At 40.4% G+C, this 23,214-nt stretch overlaps 1 protein-coding gene and 1 long non-coding RNA gene across 6 annotated transcripts; both read left to right on the plus strand.

Moving 5' to 3' along the window:
• The first annotated feature begins 5,956 nt into the window (after nucleotides 1-5,956).
• Nucleotides 5,957-15,291, plus strand: LOC115205400 (sterile alpha motif domain-containing protein 9-like). Of its 2 annotated transcripts, XR_003880600.1 has the most exons (4): nucleotides 5,957-6,591; nucleotides 9,704-9,760; nucleotides 9,872-14,546; nucleotides 14,594-15,291. XR_003880600.1 is itself a non-coding variant. In XM_029771354.1 (3 exons), the coding sequence occupies exons 2-3, from the start codon at nucleotides 9,757-9,759 to the stop codon at nucleotides 14,494-14,496; spliced, it is 4,629 nt and encodes a 1,542-aa protein (XP_029627214.1). In that variant the 5' UTR covers nucleotides 5,958-6,591; nucleotides 9,704-9,756; the 3' UTR covers nucleotides 14,497-15,291. The 2 variants fall into 2 exon arrangements, 1 of the variants encoding a protein (XP_029627214.1); XM_029771354.1 differs by having other exon boundaries at nucleotides 5,958-6,591; nucleotides 9,872-15,291.
• Nucleotides 15,292-17,454: 2,163 nt separating this feature from the next.
• Nucleotides 17,455-23,206, plus strand: LOC115205440 (uncharacterized). Of its 4 annotated transcripts, XR_003880611.1 has the most exons (5): nucleotides 17,455-19,151; nucleotides 19,954-20,069; nucleotides 20,860-21,130; nucleotides 21,392-21,463; nucleotides 23,167-23,206. It is a non-coding gene; the product is annotated as an uncharacterized LOC115205440 (long non-coding RNA). The 4 variants fall into 4 exon arrangements; XR_003880610.1 differs by having other exon boundaries at nucleotides 20,860-21,463; XR_003880609.1 differs by lacking the exon at nucleotides 23,167-23,206 and having other exon boundaries at nucleotides 21,392-21,645.
• The last annotated feature ends 8 nt before the right edge of the window (nucleotides 23,207-23,214 follow it).

Here is a 23,214-nt window from a genome sequence, read left to right on the forward strand (position 1 = left end):
GGAGTGGACATTTACTGCTCAGCCTTTAGATAACACTGAAACTCTTGTTTGTATAGCTGTGTAGGCATGGGCTTGGTCTCATGAGTAGAAGATAATGACGTAGGCAGTGACATCACTCCGGTTTGACTACAAGTGTAATAAAATAACTTGTACCCTTTTATATTTTGCAGAACTTACTCGGAGACATGCGTGTTATGTTCCTGTGGTCAACTTCTGTCTGCAATTGCATTAATAAAGGTTTTTGATTGATTTACTTAAAGATATTGTCTGAATGCTAATTTCACCAAGGAGCCAATGACTGACAAGGAACAAGGAATGAACCCCAACATTTGGCGAGCTTGCCAGGAGTGAGTGTTGGAGGAGATCCACACCATGGTGCCAGAGCTCCAAAAAAACAAGGTAAGCAGACACCTGTTTAATCTAAGTCTGTAATTAATTGGCATTCACTGGTGTGGTTTCCCTCTAACAAGTAAGTGGCAACTCACTCACTCTAAAATATAGACATAGTCAGATTCTAGATTGGAGAAATTACATAACGGGCTATTGGTGAAATGCATGATGTCAATATAGGATGAATGAAATGAATGATTGATGATTTTAGGTTTTATTTCCGGTGGTAATGCGGGCGACCATTACTGAATACTAGTTGTTTTGGAGAGATGGATTTGTAATAATCATCTCTTCTATTTTATTTTGGGTTGTAATGCGGGCGTCCATTACTGAATACTGGTTATTTTATTTAGGAGAGGTGGTTCAGAGATATAATCATCTATTTTTATTTTGTAGAGGTAATTCAGCGACAATTACCCAATACTAGTTATTTTGGTTTTGAAGAGGTGGTTCAGCGTTAATCATCTATTTTTATTTTGGGTTGTAATGTGGGCGACCATTATTGAATACTAGTTATTTTTTATTTTTGTAGAGGTAATTCAGCGAAAATTACCAAGGCCACCTTGACCTATGGGAGGGTGGTTTATTTTATTTTGTAGAGGTACCCAGTGAATGAGTTGTTGTTTATGAATAGTGGTAATTCTGTGTGAAATTTACCCAGTGAATGAGTTGTTGTTTATGAATAATGGTAATTCTGTGTGAAATTTACCCAGTGAATGAGTTGAGTTGTTTATGAATAATGGTAATTCTGTGTGAAATTTACCCAGTGAATGAGTTGAGTTGTTTATGAATAGTGCGTTGTATGTTTCATTGTTTGTTTGTCTGTGGATTATGGCGGGATTTATTGGGTGATGGACCAATGGTGGAATAAAAGTTAGGAGTAGGACAGAAGTTATTTGAATAAAAGGTTGAACATATTTGTTAGTGACACTCCGGTTCTAAAGTATAACAATAGGACAAGACAAAACACACGTCCGGCTGCTACGCCATCTTGGAAACCTGTACCCCTGCACATTGACTCGGTACCGGTACCCCCTGTATATAGCCCCGCTATTGAGATTTTGTGTTCCTTTTTAACCTTAGTTTATTTAGTAAATATTTTCTTAACCAACAATGCAGTTCAAGAAATAGAGTTAAGGGCTTGTAAGTAAGCATTTCACAACAAATACCTGTTGTTTTCGGCACATTTGACAAATAACATTTGATTTGATTTGGAATCGTTCCAAGGTCCCCCAATGCATCAAGAGCCAAGGGTGTAAATTAACTAGTGTGGGCAGAGATAATCTGTTTTATTTGCAATGGAGTCCCTCCTCAAGCAAGCAATGCAATTCTTCTGTTGATGTTGTTGGAAGACTTAAGTCAACAATGGTAATTTTACTGTCCAATGTTCCCTCAGTGAGCCTTTTCACTGTAAAGAGGTGTATATCTTTGTATAGGTGATGACTTGATAATGACTTAATCATCGATAATCAGGTGATGTGGCCGTTATGCCTTTTTAAATAACACTATGCTATGTTTGTGAGCTCTGTGAGGGTAGACGTCTCTTAAAACTTCTTGGTGACAGGGGGCAATATTCGGAAATGATGAATAACGTGCCCAAATTAAACTGCCTGCTACTCGGGCCCAGAAGGTAGGATATGCATATCATTAATATATTTGGATAGAAAACACTCTAAAACTGTTTGAATGATGTCTGTGAGTATAACAGAACTCATATGGCAGGCAAAAACCTGAGAAAAAATCCAACCAGGAAGTGGTTTGTAGTTTTTCAACTGGTTGCCAATCCAAACCACAGTGTCTGTGGGGTCATTTTGCACTTCCAAAGGCTTCCACTAGATGTCAACAGTCTTTAGAACCTTGTTTCATGCTTCTACTGTTTCTGGGGAGAGAATAAGAGCTGTCTCAAGCCTGGGACCAATGAGTTGTTTAGTGCGCGGTCACGCAGGCACAACGTTCCTTCTTTTTCCTCTGTAATGAATACGTTATTGTCCGGTTGGAATATTATTGAAGATTTATGTTAAAAAGACCCAAAGGATTGACTGTAAACCTCGTTTGACATGTTTCTACGAACGGTAATGGAACTATTTGACTTTTCGCCTCGGGATTTGCGCTAACGTATTATGCGTTTGGAATAGTGATCTGAACGCGCGAACAAAACGGAGGTATTTGGACATAAATGATGGACTTTATCGAACAAAACGAACATTTTTGTGGGAGTCCTGGGAGTGCATTCCGACGAAAATCAGCAAAGGTAAGTGAAGATTTATATTACTATTTCAGAGTTTTGTTGACCCCAGAACTTGGCGGGTAACTGTATAGCTTGCTTTGATGGCTGAGCTCTGTACTTAGAATATTGAACAATGTGCTTTCGCTGTAAAGCTGTTTTGAAATCTGACACAGCGGTTGCATTAAGGAGAAGTGTATCTATAATTCTTTCAATAACTATTGTAAATTTTATCAACGTTTATGATGAGTATTTTTGTAAATTGATGTGCTCATTCACCGGGGGTTTTGGTGGGAATACTTTTTCTGAACATGCGCCAATGTAAAATGTGGTTTTTGGATATAAATATGAACTTTATCAAACAAAACATACATGTATTGTGTAACATTGAGCCCTGGGAGTGTCATCTGATGAAGATCGTCAAAGGTTAGTGATTCATTTTAGCTGTATTTCAGTTTTTTTAAGACGCCTCTCCTTGCTTGGAAAACGTCTGTCTGGTTTTTCTTGTGTCGGCGCTGTCCTAACATAATCTAATGGTATTCTTTCGCCGTAAAGCCTTTTTGAAATCGGACAATGTGGTTGGATTAACGAGAAGTGTATCTTTACAATGGGATATAATAGTTGTATGTTTGAGAAATTTGAATTATGAGATTTTTGTTGTTTTGAATTTGCCGCCCTGCTATTTCACTGGCTGTTGAATAGTGTGTACCGTGGGTGGGACAGTAGCGTCCCACATGTCCCAGAGAGGTTAAATAGTTTTGCTTGCCGTTACAGATGCTGCTAGTGACGGCTTTTCTCTCTTGAATCAAGGCTATTTCAGTGCCTGTCTTCCTGTGCAGGCGAGGACCGATAGTCCGGTTGTTTGAACTGAACACTGGTAAAAGCACAATGTGTTTATCTTTTGTACTTGTATCTTGTCTGTTAGTGTTGTACTGTACATCTGGTACAAGGAAATGTGATCTGATTGTGTTTTTATTGCAGGGGGTCACCCAAAGTCTTGTTTGCTTGATCTCTGACACACTAGGCCTTTACTAAAACTAATTTGGCTACAAGTCATGATAGGATGGTTACAAAAAGTATTAACTTTACATTACGGGTTTAATTTTTTTGGTCCATTCTTTGATGGAGGAATTATCTATATTTTTTTCTCATACTATACTCTTTAATGCAACATGTTATTCAATCATATCAATTGTTGGTGAATGACAGATGAATAGGTCTTTAATTTATTCACTTTATCAACTGTACTCGTTTGTGTTAATAGTTGATTTAGTTTGTAAGTGGAATTCCTTTACTTCAGGTGGGTATTTTGTAATGTTCAAACTACACTGAACAAAAATATAAAAACATGTAAAGTGTTGGTTCCATGTTTCATAACCTGAAGAAAAGAAAATCTCAGAAAATGTTCCATATGCACAAAAAGCATATTTTTCTCAAATGTTGTGCACACATTGGTTTCCATCCCTGTTAGTGAGCATTTCTCCTTTGCCAAGATAATCTATCCACTTGACAGTTTTGGGATATCAAGAAGCTGATGAAACCTCATGATTGTTACACAGGTGAACTTTGTGCTGGGGACAATAAAAGGCCCCTTTTAAAATGTGCAGTTTTGTCACACAACACAACGCCACAGATGTCTAAAATGTTGAGGGAGCATGCAATTGACATGCTGACTACAGGAATGTCCACCAGAGCTGTTGCCAGAGAATTTAATGTTAATTTCTCTACCACAAGCTGCCTCCGACGTCGTTTTAGAGAATTTAGCAGTACCTCCAACCGGCCTCACAACCGCAGACCACATGTAACCATGGCAGCCTAGAACCTCCACATCCAGCTTCTTCACCTGCGGGATCGTCTGAGACCAGCCACCCAGGGGGGACGGGATGGGATAAAGCCATCTTGTGGCTGGGCCTGGCTCCCCAGTGGATGGGCCTGGATGCCAAGTGGGTGGGCCTATGCCCAGTCATGAAGTCCATAGATTAAGGCCTAATTTATTTATTTTAATGGACTAATTTCCTTATATGAACTTTAACTCAGTAAAATACAATTGTTGCATGTTGCATTTATATTTTTGTTTAGTGTATATCCCCAAAAATGTTACTTGTGTATTTTGTCAAATTAGGGTTTTAAGCTAAAGTCAAAATGAATGATATGGTATATGGTCAATATATCACAGCTAAGGGCTGTTCTTAGGCACAACACATGGCGGAGTGCCTGGATACAGCCATTAGCTGTGGTATATTGGCCATATGCCACATCCCCTTGTGCCTTATTGCTTAATTAACCACTGTGGTATACGGTCTGATATACCATGACTGTCAGCCAAAAAGCATTCAGGGCTCAAACCACCCAGTTTATAATTTGGTTTATAAACTGGGTGGTCCGAGCCCTGAATGCTGATTGGCTGACAGCCGTAGTACAGTATATCAGACCATATACCAGTTGTAGGACAAAACATTTATATTTACTGCTATAAGTTGGTAACCAGTTTATAATAGCAATAAGGCACCTTGGGGGTTTGTGGTATATGGCCAATATACCATGGCTAAGGGCTGTGTCCAGGCACTTGCATTGTGCATAAGAACATCCCTTACGCTTTGAACACACCAACAGCATCATTGCATTTTGGTACACCAGAATCACATTCATTATCAATGAAACACTGCATTTGCCTTGCAGCATTGCGTTACAGTGTGTTCGGTGTGGTGCACATGTTGGATTTATCGAACCTATGCGCCAAACTGTATGCATAGACGACTTGACAGAAATGGTAGCAGAAGGTGAATGTTGAACTTTTGTTGCACACATATCAGGATGATGCTGCATGCTATTTTGCGCAAGATTGCTGTCGAACACACCGACAGGGTAATTGCGCAATGAATGTAATTCTGTGGTACCAAAATGCAAGGACATTGTTGGTGTGATCTAAGCGTTAGCCATAGTACAATATATTGGCCATATACCACACCCTTTCGGCCTTATTGCTTAATTATTCAATGTCTAAAAAACTAAACATACCATCCTGATTATGCAAGAATAGAGAGCCACTGTTTCACAATTTTCTCATTTTCCATTGCCAACAAAATATCCCTGTTTAAGTGAAAATGCCAAATATTTCAGCATTATATTTGGGACTTTGAACTTTACATTTTTCAGTTTTTGGGACAAAGCAAACATAATAAATGCAAGTATTGCTTGATATGTAACTGACTTCCGCTGCAAGCCATGACACCTTGCCAGTGGCTGCCTTGCTTGCACCGATAACTCTACTTTTCTCCTAAACGAAACTTACCGATAAAAGCCCGCCCCTTAATGGCGTCGTTCCTTTTCACGAAGACACTGAGCATTCTTGCAATCGACCCCACCCATCTCTAGTACAGCAGCAGACAGAAATCTACCAGCTGGAAAGATGAGCCTTCTATAGATGTTTATTTTAGTCATTTAGATTTTAGCTCATATCCAGTGCGACTTACAGTTGCAATTAGGGTTAAGTTAAAAACCTTTTTTATGTGCACATCGACAGATTTTTCACCTTGTCCGCTCGGGGATTCGTACCGGCCCAACGCTCTTAACCGCTACGGTTAGGTTACCTGCCGCCCCAATCTTTATATCATACCGAGTTTTCAAAAAAATAACGATGTGAGGCGTATTAAGACCTAAACATATTTCTGTATGCAATGGTACAGTTTCACGAGAAGTATTCTAGAACAATTTCACAAGGTGAGGAGAACTTTACCCTGTAGGCTAGGATTGTCGAGAGTGCTGCAACAGAGCAAAACTTATTCCTATCCCTTTATTTCTGTCAAGTGAAAAACTTCGCGTTTATCTGCTGTGGGAAAAAACGAGGCATAAATACCTAACCGTGTTTCAAACCTCTTGGGCGTCTGTTTTATCTCCGCAATCTAAAACTGGAGTATATTTTTTTTGAAGAGGAAACATCCCCGCCAACGTCTGGTTTATCTTCACCCGCCCCATTGGTAAGCCCAATATTTGCTTTGCTTGGAGACTGTAGATGAAATGTATTAAACTTAATTTAATGATTTATTTAGCTACTTAGTTTGATATTTTCTTGAACATTTTCCAATACTATCTACTATCTGTAGCAAATAGGCTTGAGCCATTATTTTGGAACCGTGTCTAGACCTGCATTCATTACCTTGTGATTTTGTAATCAACTAAACATTTTAGCAGCTAAAAGCCTCTTTAGGGTCCTACATTTTTATAACTGTGACCTTAATTGCCTACCGTCTGTAAACTGTTAGTGTCTTAACGACCATTCCACAGGTGCATGTTCATTAATTGTTTATGGTTCATTGAACAAGCATGGGAAAAAGTGTTTAAACCCTTTACAATGAAGATCTGTGAAGTTATTTGGATTTTACGAATTGTCTTTGAAAGACAGGGTCCTGAAAAAGGGACTTTTTTTGTTGTTGTTGCTGAGTTTATTTTATTTAGTATATGTAAAGACAAGATTTAAAAAAAATAAAAAAAGATTTAAAAAATAAAAATAAAATAAAAAAAAGCAACAACAGTCTTACTGTGACCTATTAGCCTATCACTTGTGAATGATACACTACATGGACAAAGGTATGTGGACACCTGTTTGTCGAACTGGGAAGGCTTTCCATTAGATGTTGGGACATTGCTGCAGGGACTTGCTTCCATTCAGCCACAAGAGCATTCGTGATGTCGGGCTCTGATGTTGGGCGATTAGACCTGGCTTGCAGTCTGTGTTCCAGTTCTTCTTAAAGGTGCGCAATGGGATTGAGGTCAGGGCTCTGTGCAGGCCAGTAAAGTTCTTCCACACTGATCTTGACAAACCATTTCTGTATGGACCTCGCTTTGTGCACGGGAGCATTGTCCATGCCACAAAGTTGGAAGCACAGAATTGTCTATAATGTCATATGCTGTAGCAATGATTTTGGACTGAATGTTTGAAGAGCAATCCACATACTTTTGGCCATGTAGTGTATCGCGGTCATAATGAGTCAAATGTTTCTGTAACCTTTACTGAGAATATTGTTGCAGTTATTGTTCTGTTGGTTGTGTCTAATCTTTGAACATGATCACTGCCAGTGCTTCAGCTTTTGAAATCAGTGCAAGTGACAGATGAGAGCAATAATATATAATCAGCATATTGCTCTTTTCAATCAGAACAAAATATTGTTTTGAATGATACATAATGGTTTCATCATTGACATGTAGAGTGCATTCGGAAAGTATTCAGTCCCCTTAACTTTTTCCACATTTTGTTACATTACAGCCTTATTCAAAAATGTATTCAATTGTATTTTTTCTTCAATTTACACACAATACCCCATAATGACAAAGAGAAAAAAACACATCCATTTTTGCAAGTTTTATAAAAAATAAAACTGAAATTTCGCATATACATTAGTGTTGAGACCCTTTACTCAGTACTTTGTTGAAGCACCTTTGGCAGCGATTACAACCTCAAGTCTTCATGGGTAAGATGCCACAAGCTTGGCACACCTGTATTTGGGGAGTTTCTCCCATTCTTCTCTGCAGAGCCTCTCAAGCTCTGTCAAGTTCGATTGGGAGCGTCGCTGCACAGCTATTTTCAAGTCCGGGCCCTGGCTGGGCCACTCAAGGACATTCAGAGACTTGTCCCATAGCCACTCCTGCGTTGTCTTGGCTGTGTGCTTAGGGTCGTTGTCCTGTTGGAAGGTGAACCTTCACCCCAATCTGAGGTCCTGAGAGCTCTGGAGCAGATTTTCATCAAGGATCTCTCTGTACTTCGCTCCGTAAATGTTTCCTTTGATCCTAACTAGTCTCCCAGTCCCTGCTGCTGGAAAAACAACTCCACAGCATGATGCTGCCACCATGCTTCACTGTAGGGATGGTGCCAGGTTTCCTCTAGATGTGACACTTGGTAGTCTTGCCAAAGAGTTCAATCTTGGTTTCATCAGACCAGAGAATCTTGTTTCTCATGGTCAGAGTCATTTATTTAGGTGCCTTTTGGCAAACTCCAAGTGGGCTTTTGGCAAACTCCAAGTGGGCTGTCATGTGACTTTTTACTGAGGAGTGGCTTCCGCCTGGCCACTCTATCATAAAGACCTGATTTGGTGGCATGCTGCAGAGATGGCTGTCCTTCTGGAAGGTTCTCCCATCTCCACAGAGGAACCCATCAGGTTCTTGGTCACCTCCCTGACCAAGGCCCTTTTCCCCCAATTGCTCAGTTTGGCTGGGCGGCCAGCTCTAGCTAGAGTCTTGATGGTTCCATACTTATTCCATTTAAGAATGATGGAGGCCACTATGTTCTTGGACTCTCTGCTGCAGAAATGTTTTGGTACCCTTCCCCAGATCTGTGCCTCGACACAATCCTGTCTCGGAGCTCAATGTAAAATTCCTTTGACCTCATGGCTTGGTTTTTGCTCTGACATGCACTGTCAACTGTGGTACTTTTTATATAGACAGGTGTTTGTGCCTTTCCAAATCATGTCCAATCAATTACATTTGACACAGGTGGACTCCAAATTGTAGAAACATCTTGAGGATGATAAATGGAAACCGGATGCACCTGAGCTCAATTTTGAGTCTCAATTTTGAGTTATTATGGGGTTTTGTGTGTAAATTGAGGAAAACAATTAATTTAATCCATTTTAGAATAAAGCTGTTACGTAACAAAATGTGGAAAAAGTCAAAGGGCTGATTATGTGTTTTCAACATCTGGCAGAGACGTCTTTTCAAAATCCATGAAAATACGTCTTTTGAACTTTGACTTAGAACTGAAGATGAACATGGCTTTAATGTTATACGCAATTTCAACATCTATAAAAAGACATCTTTATAACGTCCATGAAAATATGTCTTTTCAACTTTCACTTACAACTGAACTGAAACCTGGCATTTGTTCAAGGTCATTTTTCTCACTGACCAAGAAAGAAGAAACTTTTTATATTCACAGCCTACTAAATGCTGTACTTCTTTTGTAGTTTAATGGAAAATATGTTTCACTGCAGCAACACACTGTAGAAAAACAAGAAGTGCCATTTTAAGGTCATGTAGTTGATTGTCATCATAAATCTTTTTATTTTACAAACGATCAATCGTTACTATTTTCCTCAGACTGATTATGCAAGACCCTACTCAGCAGTGAGCTCGTAGACTGAAGCGCAATAATGGGTAAGAACCTGTTTTGGAGATATTGGTGTAATGATGGTTTAATATCCTACTAATACTTAATATAGGTAATAAACCACTGTTATTTGATGTTTCTATTTTCTTATTCTACAGCAGAGGAACCTGATGAACTGCCTGTTGAAAAATGGACTGACTCCAACGTGAGCTCCTGGTTAAGAACTACTGGAGTGAGGGAGCAATACATCAAGAAACTTTATGAGGAAGAGGTAGATGGGAGCATTCTCCTTGTACTGACTGAGGACTATCTGAGAAAAGAGATTGGAATGAAATCAGGACCAGCTCTGTTGATCATCAGAAAGAGAAATGAGCTTGTAGACACCAAACAGAAAACTCAGGGCAAGGAAAAGCCTCAAAGTAGCAACGATAGTGAAAAGGGAAGTAAAAAGAAGCAGGGATCAGCTCCCCAGATTCCAGAGACAGATCAAGGTCTTTCAGAGGAAGAGAAACAAACTCATCAAGGGCAATCTGTTGTGGACAATGTGTTAACCACAAAGAGAGACTGCAAGCCACGGCCATTTGGCAAAGAAGGCATTGATTTCACATATGTCAAACATAGTGTTCTGCAACCTGAATCTGGTGTATTTGATCTGATATCTCCCTGTCATGAGTATAAGTCATTTGACAATGCTGCCAAATTAGACCGCGCTAGACTACAGGCAAAATTTGCCAAAGAGGTTCTCAAATTCGGTAGTGGCTGCATGAATATCAGATCAAATGGCACAATCCACTTTGGTGTGATGGACAGTAGGGATGATACAGGCTATGTGCATGGTGAGATAATCGGTGTTCCGGTTTTTGAGAAAGATATATATGTTGATGCATTGGATCACATTGAGAGGAGTTTCTCTCGCTCTGACAGCGAGCATGTGCGACAGTGCATACGCCCACCTCAGTTTATTGAGGTCATGGACATAGAAAAAAGGTATGTGGTGGAGGTTGATATTGTTCCCTCCATAAGCATTGTTAAGAACCGAGTGTACTCTGTTCGCCTGCCGAACTTCAAAGAGTCCTCTAACAAGATTGAGCATGAAAAGGAAACAATCTATCGCAGGGTAGGATCAAAAACCGAGCCAGTGAGTGATCAAAATGACTTCTACCAGCGAATCAGAGACAGAGATGCCCAAAGAGAAGAGGCTGAGCATCGCCGATATGTTAATACCCCAGACGTCTGCCAAGACCTTGGAAGGAAACTCACCATGCTGGTAACCAGTGGCAAGAAATTAATTGAAAAGGAGAAATGGTACATTCTTGTCACTAACCAGTTCCAACCAGATGACTTGAGTAGCATTGCCTTCTTACTCAACATGAACATTTTCTGTGTGTTCGATTTTGACCCTGATTCCAAAGTGTCAGGATTCTGCAGTAAATACATTCAGCACCATGCTGCAAATATGCATTTCATGCAGAACTACAAAATCCCAGATGGCATGAGCATTGGAGACTTTGTGAGTCACCTGCATTTGTTTGAGCAAACCAGCTGGATCTTTTGCAATGGACGGAATGACTATCAAGGAAATGAAAGTCCCTCCGATGAAATGACATGGATCAAAACAAAAATGACACTCCTCAGGGATTCCGTGTCACTGATCTGCAAACAGATTTTGCCAAAAGGCACATTTACTGTGGTCTTCCTTCTCACCTCCCCAGTCGAGAAACCACTCTTGCACACCTTCAATCTATTCTTCACTGACATGGAGGGTCATGATGACATCATCTGTATCTCAGAATCTGAGGACAATTATCAGAAATGGCAACACTTTGCTGAGCTCTCATGTGGAACAGAAACTGTGAACCGCTCCAGCGTTGTTGGGATGAAAATGAGCCATGTGAATGCCACACTTCAACGTATTCAACATGTCACCACTAGAGCAACCAAACATCTGTCTACCCATGTTAAAGGACAGTGCCCTTTTGAGACCCGTGACGAGGAAAGGATGTATTCTCTAGAGATTCTCAGTGTTTACCATTGTGATGAAACTAGTGATGACTTTATCGAGGCAGAGAAAGAAAACATTGAAAGACAGTTTTACCACGGGGGCAGAGTGAGCTGGATGAATTTTTGGCTTGCAGAGAAGAAGTTTGTGGGGGATGTCATTCAACGGGATGCCTACTGGGACGTCTCAAAACTTCTCAGTGACACTCAGAAGTGGAGTATAGATCAATTAGCTGTGAACAGTATCAACATCTACCATCACCCAGGAAGCGGTGGAAGCACCGTGGCAAGGCAGGTGCTATGGAACAATAGAAAAGACCTAAGATGTGCTGTTGTGAAACCATCATACTCTGCTACCATAGTCTCTGAGCATGCTGTTCAACTCCGAGAGTACGAAGAAAAAGATTCCCAGAAATGCCTCCCAGTACTCCTGTTGGTTGAGGACTGTGACAAAGAACATCTGGATGATTTGAAGCATGAATTAGAGGTTGCAAGCTACACAAAAAAAATTGTGCAAGGAACACTGTGTTTCATTCTGTTGAGCTGCAGACGATCCCATAACCCAGAGAAGATGTGCAAGGACTTTCCATTGCAGAATGTAGCTGTCACTCACAAACTATCAAAAGAAGAGAAGAGACAGTTTGCTGGGAAACGGCAGAAGCTTGAAGAACAGTACCAGCCAGAATTCATCTTGACATTCGTCTTGATGAGTGAAGAATTTGAGCACAAGAAGATTGTCAAGTATGTTGAACAATTTGTGAAACATCTGCTGCAAGGCATTGACCATGGATCTGTTGTCACTCGCCTCATTCGGTATGTGGCATTGCTGAACACATATGTTCAGAACTCCTTCATTTCCCAGTCCCACTGTGAAACTCTGCTAGCTCTAACTATCCACATGGATAGGTTTCGTCAGCATACGTTTGAGAGATCACTGAGTGAGCCAGCCAAACTCGTCTTCATTCACCTGAGAGATGACAGAACATATATTGAATCAATCCGAATCATTCATCCATTTGTAGCAAAGGAAATTCTCCAGCAGCTTTTGGGTGACCACCAGCAAGGTCAAGGGACTCAAGGCAGATTAGCAATGGATCTTCTTCATGAGGATGTGCTTTTCGAACACAGGTTTGGAAAAGAGGATTACTTGAGGTTTCTGCGAGACCTGTTCATGAAGCGTTGCAGAATAAGCAAAGGTGATGAATCTGACAGCTTTTTTTCTCCACTCATTGAGCATGTGAGTAAAAATGAGGGACCTGACAAAGCAATTGAGCTTCTCAGAGAGGCATATAAACGTTTCAACAAAGATCCATTCTTTGCTCAGCAGCTTGCCCGTCTGAACTACAGACACAACAAATTTGAAGAGGCAGAACATTGGGCAGAAATAGCAGGCAAAAAGATGCCTAACAACTCCTACATCCTGAACACCAAAGGTCAGGTCTACAGGAGCTGGTTCAATGCCAAGTGTAAAGCAATAGAGAACGTCCCAAAGACTGTAGAAAACACAGCTGATGCAGTAGAAACTGCACTGAAAGCTATGGAATGCTTCCAAGATTGTGAGCAGGCTGCAATCGCAGACCATAACTCCATGAACAATTCAGGCTTTTTTGCAGCTGTTGAAGTCGGATTCAGCTTGTTAAAGCTAATTTCCTCACTGCGTGTTTTTTCAAACAAGGCACATGGTCATTCAGAAAGTTTGAAGTACTTGCTCACAGACTATGTTCCTGAAGAAGTCAAGGAACCCTGGGAACATTTTCACAGCAAACTGAAGAACCTGCAAACTACTCTGCACGAATCCCTTGATTGGATCTCAGAAGATCTGAGTTACTTTCAAGCTGACATTGGCGCGGATGAGGAGGAGACTATTGAAAGTTCTGAGATGAAGATATTCAATCCCATGAAGTGGTTAGTGAGACAGTCCTCTGAATATGGGAAGTACTTCAGTGACTTTTCACTCGGCACTGCCCAAAAAACATCAGAGTCCAACCTAGTCCAAACTCCTTTCACGAAACGCATGATAATCTATCGCCTTGGTGGTGGAAATATAACCACAATCTTATCCCTCCTGACTGACCAGAAGGATAAAGACCAAGTGAAAGTGCTGGAGGATATCATATTTCTGTATCCTACCAACCCTCTGAGGCTGAGGATGGATCAGATGGATCTGGTCAATTACATAGCATCTCACATTGCCCTAAGCTGCCTTTCTACTCTGTCTCCAAAACTGGCTACTCTCAAAGATCTTCAGAAACTTAGTCAGCAATTTCCTAAAGAGAAACAGAAATGCCTTTCAAGTGCTCTTTTCTTACTCACATTGCTGTTTTGGCCAGAAGAGCATGACACGGATCAAGACAAAGAGAGCAAATATGACATTGTACAGTCAGCTGTTGAATTCCTGAAAAGAAGCTACTGGACCAAAATGAAGGATATTCCACAGCGAAAAAGGAGGATTTACACTCATTTTTTCCTGGGGAATGGAACTGGATGGGAGAAGATTGTCCACAAAAGCAAAGTTGAAACGACCACAAAGCTCCTCTCTGTGTCAGTGAAAAGAATGAAGTGGTTTCGTGGGGAAATGTGGACAACACCAGTGATCACAAAGCTGTTTAAGCGTGTCTCTGGCTGGACAGAAGATGGAACCGTCTACCTTGTGGGTCCTAAAAAGAAGTTCACTATCCATCCACTGTATGCAGCGTCAGTTCCCTATGGCAATGAAAATGTCACATTTTACTTGGGCTTCACATTCAGAGGACCTGTTGCGTACAACATCACTGTGAAAAAGTAAGGTCGCAATAGAAGGTAGAGAGGCCAGTTAGACAGATGCTGCCAGACAAGGCAGCCTGTTATTGAATATCTCTTGTTGTATATTGTTGCCAGACAAGGCAGCCTGTTATTGAATATCTCTTGTTGTATATTGTTGCCAGACAAGGCAGCCTGTTATTGAATATCTCTTGTTGTATATTGTTGCCAGACAAGGCAGCCTGTTATTGAATGTCTCTTGTCAACACTTTGGACCAACAAAAATGAATGTACAGAACTTTTCCAACACAAATATATTTTATGGTTTTGGTTGTTGAAAATGTGTTTTCAGTTTGTCAGAAGACTATGACTGTAATGCTTCCGATCACAGAATGTAGCCTACATACAAGGCTATTGTGTATATATGTTTGAATAAGTTGTAGCAAGTGAAGTCCATTTGGACCGACAATATTAAAGGAATTTGTGAACTTATACAGATATGAGATGTCGTTTTTTGTTTGATTCTTAAAAAACATTGTATAGCTTTATATTATAACTTCTTATTCATAAAGCCTGTGTAATATTATGTATTGTGACCAAACAGTAATCTATTATGGCCAATCAACCTGGTACTTTACTCATACATTTTTTTTTGATAGTTTACCCTGTGAAATGGCCCCCTCTATAACATTTTCAAATTCCTATGAAGTTTTATATATTTTCTTCTAACCAGTTTCAATGTTATGTTACCTTTTTTGTATGACGAGTGACTAGTGCAAAGATGGAGTTTGTTTTCATTGTGTTATTAAAATGCTCATCTATTAAAGTTTCCATAACTTTATTGGTTTGTTTTGAATGGATATTGTGTGAGTGTTTCCTATAACAAAATCAGTTACCATATGTGAACAATGCAGAACACATACAGCTATTAATAGTTGGCCTATGAATATGTAGTACCACATAATAAAAGTAATCTATTCATTCTGTTATTAAACTTCGCTATACAGCAAGGCTGCTTATTTTGCTTCATACCAGTAGTCAAATATATTCTTCAAAATCAAATCAAATGTATTTGTCACATACACATGGTTAGCAGGTGTTAATGCAAGTGTAGCGAAATGCTTGTGCTTCTAGTTCTGACCATGCAGTAATATCTAACAAGTAATATAACCTAACAATTCCACAACAACTACCTTATACATACAAGTGTAAAGGAATGAATAAGAATATGTACATAAAAAATATATAAATGAGTGATGGCCGAACAGCATAGGCAAGATGCAGTAGATGGTATAGAGTACAGTATATACATATGAGATGAGTAATGTAGGGTATGTAAACATTATATAATATAAAGTGGCTAGTGATAAAATGATTACATCAATTTTCCCATTATTAAAGTGGGTGGAGTTGAGTCAGTATGTTGGTAGCAGCCACTCAATGTTAGTGATGGCTGTTTAACAGTCTGATGGCCTTGAGATAGAAGCTGTTTTTCAGTCTCTCAGTCCCTGCTTTGATGCACCTGTACTGACCTCGCCTTCTGGATGGTGGCGGGGTGATCAGGCAGTGGCTCGGGTGGTTGTTGTCCTTGATGATCTTTTTGGCCTTCCTGTGACATCGGGTGGTGTAGGTGTCCTGGAGGGCAGGTAGTTTGCACCCGGTGATGCGTTGTGCAGACCTCACTACCCTCTGGAGAGCCTTCCGGTTATGGGCAGAGCAGCTGCCGTACCAGGCGGTGATACAGCCCGACAGACAGGATGCTATCGATTGTGCATCTGTAAAAGTTTGTGAGTGTTTTTGGTGACAAGCTGAATTTCTTCAGCCTCCTGAGGTTGAAGAGGCGCTGCTGCGCCTTCTTCACCATGCTGTCTGTGTGGGTGGACCATTTCAGTTTGTCCGTGATGTGTACACCGAGGAACTTAAAACTCTCCACCCTCTCCACTACTGTCCCGTCAATGTAAATAGGGGGCTGCTCCTTCTGCTGTTTCCTGAAGTCCACAATCATCTCCTTTGTTTTGTTGACATTGAGTGTGAGGTTATTTTCCTGACACCACACTCCAAGGGCCTTCACCTCCTCCCTGTAGGCCGTCTCGTTGTTGTTGGTAATCAAGCCTACCACTGTAGTGTCGTCTGCAAACTTGATGATTGAGTTGGAGGCGTGCATGGTCACGCAGTCGTGGGTGAACAGGGAGTGCAGGAGAGGGCTGAGAACGCACCCTTGTGGGGACCCAGTGTTGAGGATCAGCGGGGTGGAGATGTTGTTTCCTACCCTCACCACCTGGGGGCGGCCCGTTAGGAAGTCCAGGACCCAGTTGCACAGGGCCAGGGTCTTGAGCTTAATGACAAGTTTGGAGGGTACTATGGTGTTAAATGCTGAGCTGTAATCGATGAACAGCATTCTTACATAGGTATTCCTCTTGTCCAGATGGGTTAGGGCAGTGTGCAGTGTGATGGCGATTGCATCGTCTGTGGACCTATTGGGTCGGTAAGCAAATTGGAGTGGGTCTAGGGTGTCAGGTAGGGTGGAGGTGATATGGTCCTTGACTAGTCTCTCAAAGCACTTCATGATGACGGAAGTGAGTGCTACAGGGCGGTAGTCATTTAGCCCAGTTATCTTAGCTTTCTTGGGAACAGGAACAATGGTGGCCCTCTTGAAGCATGTGGGAACAGCAGACTGGGATAAGGATTGATTGAATATGTCTGTAAACACACCAGCCAGCTGGTCTGCGCATGCTCTGAGGACGCGGCCGGGGATGCCGTCTGGGCCTGCAGCCTTGCGAGGGTTAACACGTTTAAATGTTTTACTCACGTTGGCTACAGTGAAGGAGAGCCCGCAGGTTTTGGTAGTGGGCCTTGTCAGTGGCACTGTATTGTCCTCAAGCGAGCAAAAAAGTTGTTTAGTCTGTCTGGGAGCAAGGCATCGTGATCCGCGACGGGGCTGATTTTTCTTTTGTAGTCCGTGATTGACTGTAGACCCTGCCACATACCTCTCGTGTCTGAGCCGTTGAATTGTGACTCCATTTTGTCTCTGTACTGACGCTTAGCTTGTTTGATATGAGGCATGCAGATAAAATATAGTAGACGTATGGCCAATCATTGTGGTAAATTATTAACATATCTATGTTAATTTCATCACTCAGCACACTTCAGATAAGATGCACACTGCTCAAACGTATGATACAGTTTTCTTGTCCTATGTTATTTTACTGTAATTGCACATGATAACGGCATGCTTAGTCGCTCTCACAACAGGAGTCAACTGTATTTCACAATCCACTGCGTTGTTGTCAGGATGTGCAGTAACACAGTCACAGATCACTACATAGTGAAGCGCAGTGTTCCTATTTGACCTTAAGCATTTCGGGGACCTTTGTTATGGAGAAAGACTTCTAACTGCTGCTTCCAACCTGTATATGTATACGATTCCACCAGAGAAAGTGGAAGACCTTCCTCAAAATGTGTTTTTATTATGCCACCAACTTGCTGTAATAATGGAGGATTATGACTATCTGTTGTGGTATGGTATAATTAATACCCAACATATTTATGTTCAGAATACAAACTAGTTACATAGATGATTAATGTGTGCACTGTCCTGTCATGGAATCCCCCTGGGTCGAGTTAGACTTTACAGAATGTTCAGATGGAAATACTGGATAGAAAAACTGTATATTATGTAGAACAGACATGGTTCTCTGTCATGTAAAATGGGGAATGATGCCAGTTCTATACAAGACATGTCTACCATGTTCAGATCTTTCCACCCTCCTGAGCACTGCCCTAGAGACCTCAAGGAAAGATGATGGATGAATGAAGATCTCCCACTCAGGCCGTTTACCATTGAAAATAATTGTCACAGTTCCGGTTGGCTTAAGGGGTGGCTCTCCCATAAGCAACAATGCATTAGCAGCTGGGTCTGGTCTGCTTAGTTGATTGACTGTATATGAACCAGAAAAAAAGGAATGAGTGAGATCTCTCGCTTCCTCTTCCGTCACTGACCTGAAGGCCATGTACAGCAAAGTAGGACTCATCTCTTGGCAGTATACAGTAGTATCATCCTCCTAAGGCCAGCAGATGTTGATTCAGGACAGGCAGTGATCCAGGGCAGCACTGGAGTGAGTACTCTAATACTATCTGAACCCTTAGATATCCTTTCATGAAGGGGTTGCTGAAATGAGTATTCATCAGTAGAATAGTGGACTAGTGACAGTTTGCCTCTTCTCAATGAAACCCAGATATCGGTTTTGTGGGATAAGTCAAAATCATCATCAATCTTCTGGTCCTGCAGGAATACAGGTTTGGACTCATGTTATTCACGCAACAATACAAACTTCAGGCCTATTGAGTAAAATAAAGAAATTAAATTGTATAATCATTTCATACATGCTTTTCTCAATGTCTATAGAAACTTGACTTATTCTGGTTATCGATTTTCATTGAATAGGGCTTTATGGTCTGCTGTTTTATGCACACTGTACATCTGTAGTGTACATCTGTTTTCTCTCATACTGTGTTTCTACCTTCCTTGTCTACATTCCCTACAACAGTAAATCACAACCTGCGTTGTTAGTGGTACTGGTAGACCTGAACTTCTCAGACAAGCCTCTAACCCATCCAACTTCCAGCGGAAGTATATCCTCATTCGGTGTACGTCTCACAAGCTATCAACATCAGCGAGAGCAGAACAAGTAATCTGGTACCGTAAGTAGTATCCCTTTATTCTATTAATACTGTATACATTGTGATTTTGACAAGGTTTATCAGACTTTTAGAAGAGTCAAGGATATGGTTATATGTGAAATTGGATAGAATACCACTCTTATAGGACAGGATTAAACTGGATGTTTCATGGGTGTAGTTAGGAAGTTAGTTGCTTCAAGTAGAAGACCCTCATGAGACCGTAAAACATGACTCAAACACAGATATCTGGAGACAAACAGTAAACATTGTCGAGAGAAGATTAGTGAGAGGAAAGAGGAAGTGTAGAAAAATAAAGACAGAAAGTTGCATATAGACAGAGTGTGTGACTTTCTTTCTGTATTTTTATACAGTTTACTCTCCGTTAGTCAGCACCGCTACATAAATTGGGTATGCGTCAGCTCATGCTTTTTACAGAAAACAGGAAGTGAACATAAAGGACAGACAGTATATCGCTTCTGTGTGATAAGTAAAAATCATCAATCTTCTGGTCCTGCAGGAATGCAGGTTTGGACTCATGTTATTCACTCAACAAAACAGTGTAGGCCTACTGAGTGAAATAAAGAAACTAAACTGTATAATAATTGTCAAACTTTTTACATTGTCCATAATAACTTTTGTTATTGTCTTATTCTGGTTACTTTTTTCCATTTAATTAGGGGCCAGCTGTTTATGTACAGTAGCTACTCTATAACGTACTGTACATCTGTAGTGTACATCTGTTTTCTCTCATACTGTGTTTCTACCTTCCTTGTTTAGATTAAGGGCTTATGACTTCTCTACATTCTCCATTCCCTTTCCACAGTAAATCACACCCTGCATGGTACTGGTAGACCTGAACTTATCAGACACGCCTCTAACCCATCCCACTTGGGTATAAGCTGACTCAACATCAGCAAGAGCAGAAGACTATCCGATCCCGTAAGTAGTATGGGATATGTTGTGTGTAATGAAATAACTATATGAGATTTTGAGAAAACCACTCTTAGGACAGGATTCAACTTGATGTTTCATGGGTGAAGTCAGGTAATGAGTAGTTTTGAGCAGGAAACCTCATGAGAGCTAATAACATGAACCACAAATAGATAGATCTCGAGACAAAATGTAAACATTGATGAAAGTAGTTTTGTGAGAGGATAAAAGACGGAGGCACTAAGTACCGGAGTACATACAGTTTGGTTAGTGTATCGTAGACTTCCTTATCAGTTGTGCTTGTGAAGTTTAGTGCATGGTATTATTTTCAGTGTGAACATTGTTTTCTGGTGATTGAAATAAATAAGTACAGTGTCTTTATAGGGAGTACAACAAACTATTATAGTCAATGTATAGTAAATATGAATACAGCTCTGGCAAGAGTGAAAGTGAAACATCAAGTCCATGCTTCCTAGCAAAGCTTCCAAAAGCACACACTGCAAGCCCACGTCTACCCCAGCCTGTTCTGCTGTGTGATGCCCTAAAACAATTTGATCTTGTACACGGTCAATAATGAAGTTTAAAAACAATACTTAAATAAGTGCATGTGACATATGAGATACTTGTAAACAAAAAAAATATATATGTATGATAGTAACAAGTATGTGGGCATGTTTGCTGGGGTGTATCTAAAGTATATTAGAGATAGCTTCCTCATGTCTTATCCTCAGTGATCCACACAGCTGCGTTCACACTGCACGTAGCCCAGGGCTAACAAGCCTCCATGTCTTATCCTCAGTGACCCACAATGGCTATCGTTCCTGAGCTGCTGCTGGCCACTCTGGATGATTTGGGTAAAGCAGAGCTGAATACATTTATATGGTACCTTCGTCAAGGCGTGGAAGGTTTCCCTCAACGCATCCCAGTGAGCCAGCTGGAGTACGCTGGCAGAGAGGACACTATCAGTAAGATGGTGGGGACCTACCAACCTGAAGATGCTGTGAAGATTACACTGGAGATTTTGAGGAAGATGAACCAGCTAGCTGAAACTTAAAAAAATATATATAATGGTGATGAGAAATACGGTCTTTGCTTAATTACTGGCCTAACACTCTTAACCACTAGGCTACCTGCCACCTCTTTTTAGGGAATTTATGTAATATCATTATTGATCCTGTAGAATTAGAAAGATTATCTCAAAGTACATTTTTTAAGAGTTGTATTTACAGTAACTTGCTTTGAATCAACATAATCTAACATATTTTCTACTATAATTTTTTATCTACCATCTCTCTGTCTCTATGTGTCTCTCTCGCTCTCTCTCCCCCAAGATGGCCCTGTTGGAGCTCTAGGAGATGGTTTTAACATCTTCTTCAGGGAGATCTACAGACATTTTCAGCCAGGTGTTGTATTTTATCACTTCTCTCTCCGGTTCTCTTTAGGCTTCTTATCTTTATTGGCAATAATAAAATGTATGGTATATATCCACTATTGTGGATATGGTAGTTCTCAATGACATGATTTTGTGCGTTATATGCAGTCAGATTGATCATTATTGGCAATCTTGATAAAGATTAGCAAAAAAGAAAACAATACTATATAATACTATATAATACTATATAATATAAAAATATAATATAAAATAAACAATATGATGGTAAGTAATAATACTAATACAATTGTTTAGAGAAATATATATTTTAAAAAAGTGATAAAAAATAAATGTAAAATAAGGTAGCGGTCAAAATGATTGGCACCCCTGTTTTCAATAATCTAGCACCCTCCCCTTGCGAGGATAATTACACTGAGCTTTTATCTAAAATGTTTTACGATATTGGAGAACACGTTGGGAGAGATCTTAGACCCACCACCATATTTTACCACCAAATCAACCACTGGTGTGGGTAAGCTCTATTTTCATGTTATCTGACCATAGAACTAGTTCCCATCCAAGGGAAAATAGAGCTATTTAGCCACACACACCAATGGTTGGTTTGGCATTGAAAAACAGAAGCATATGCAGAAAAGTACATCATACCTATAGTAAACTATGGTGGTGGATCTTAGATGTTATGGGGCTATTTTGCTTCCACTGATCCAGTTAAGGTCAATGGCATAATGAACTTTTCCAAGGACCTGGACATTTTAGCCAAATACTTGGTTGCCTCTGTCAGGAGTCTGACACTTGGCTGCAAGTTGATCTTCCAGCAAGACAATTAACCCAAGTATTAAACCAGGGGGTTCTTCCTTTGTGATGATAACAACAAGCGTCCTGCGGCAGTAAAGAGAATTGAACTAGCAAAACAAAGCTATGCTGATAGAGAGGTCGCTTTGCTTCTTAAATTGGACGACAATCCCCATGTCGTCCGCTACTTCTGCACTGAGAAGGACGGGCAATTCCTATACATTGCCAAATCAAATCAAATCAAATTTATTTGTCACATACACATGGTTAGCAGATGTTAATGCGAGTGTAGCGAAATGCTTGTGCTTCTAGTTCCAACCATGCAGTAATATCTAACAAGTAATATAACCTAACAATTTCACAACAACTACCTTATACACACACAAGTATAAAGGAATGAATACAAATATGTACATAAAAATATATGAATGAGTAATGCCCGAACGGCATAGGCAAGATGCAGTAGATGGTATAGAGTACAGTATATACATATGAGATGAGTAATGTAGGGTATGATCGAGCGGTGTGCCGCCTCTTTAGATAAGGTCTAAGTGAATGACTAACTATTTTATTCTCTGACTTATCCAAGGGGATCAAACTTGATTATATAACAGTCTCAGATCAAGATGATCTGTGTTTGAATATACAGTATACTGAACAAAAATATAAAAGCAATATGCCACAATTTCAGAGATTTTACTGAGTTACAGTTCATATAAGAAAATCTGTCAATTGCAATAAATTCATTAGGCTCTAATCTATGGATTTCACATGACTGGGAATACAGATATGCATCTGTTGGGGGCGTGGATCATAAAACCAGTCAGTATCTGGTGTGACCACCATTTGCCTCATGCAGCACGACACATCTCCTTCGCATAGAGGTGATCAGGCTGTTGATTGTGGAATTTTGTGCCACAGCTCTTCAATGGCTGTGCGAAGTTGCTGGTTATTTTTGGGAACTGGAAC

This window comes from Salmo trutta, chromosome 1 (assembly GCF_901001165.1).
Source record: "Salmo trutta chromosome 1, fSalTru1.1, whole genome shotgun sequence".
Classification (NCBI taxonomy): domain Eukaryota; kingdom Metazoa; phylum Chordata; class Actinopteri; order Salmoniformes; family Salmonidae; genus Salmo; species Salmo trutta.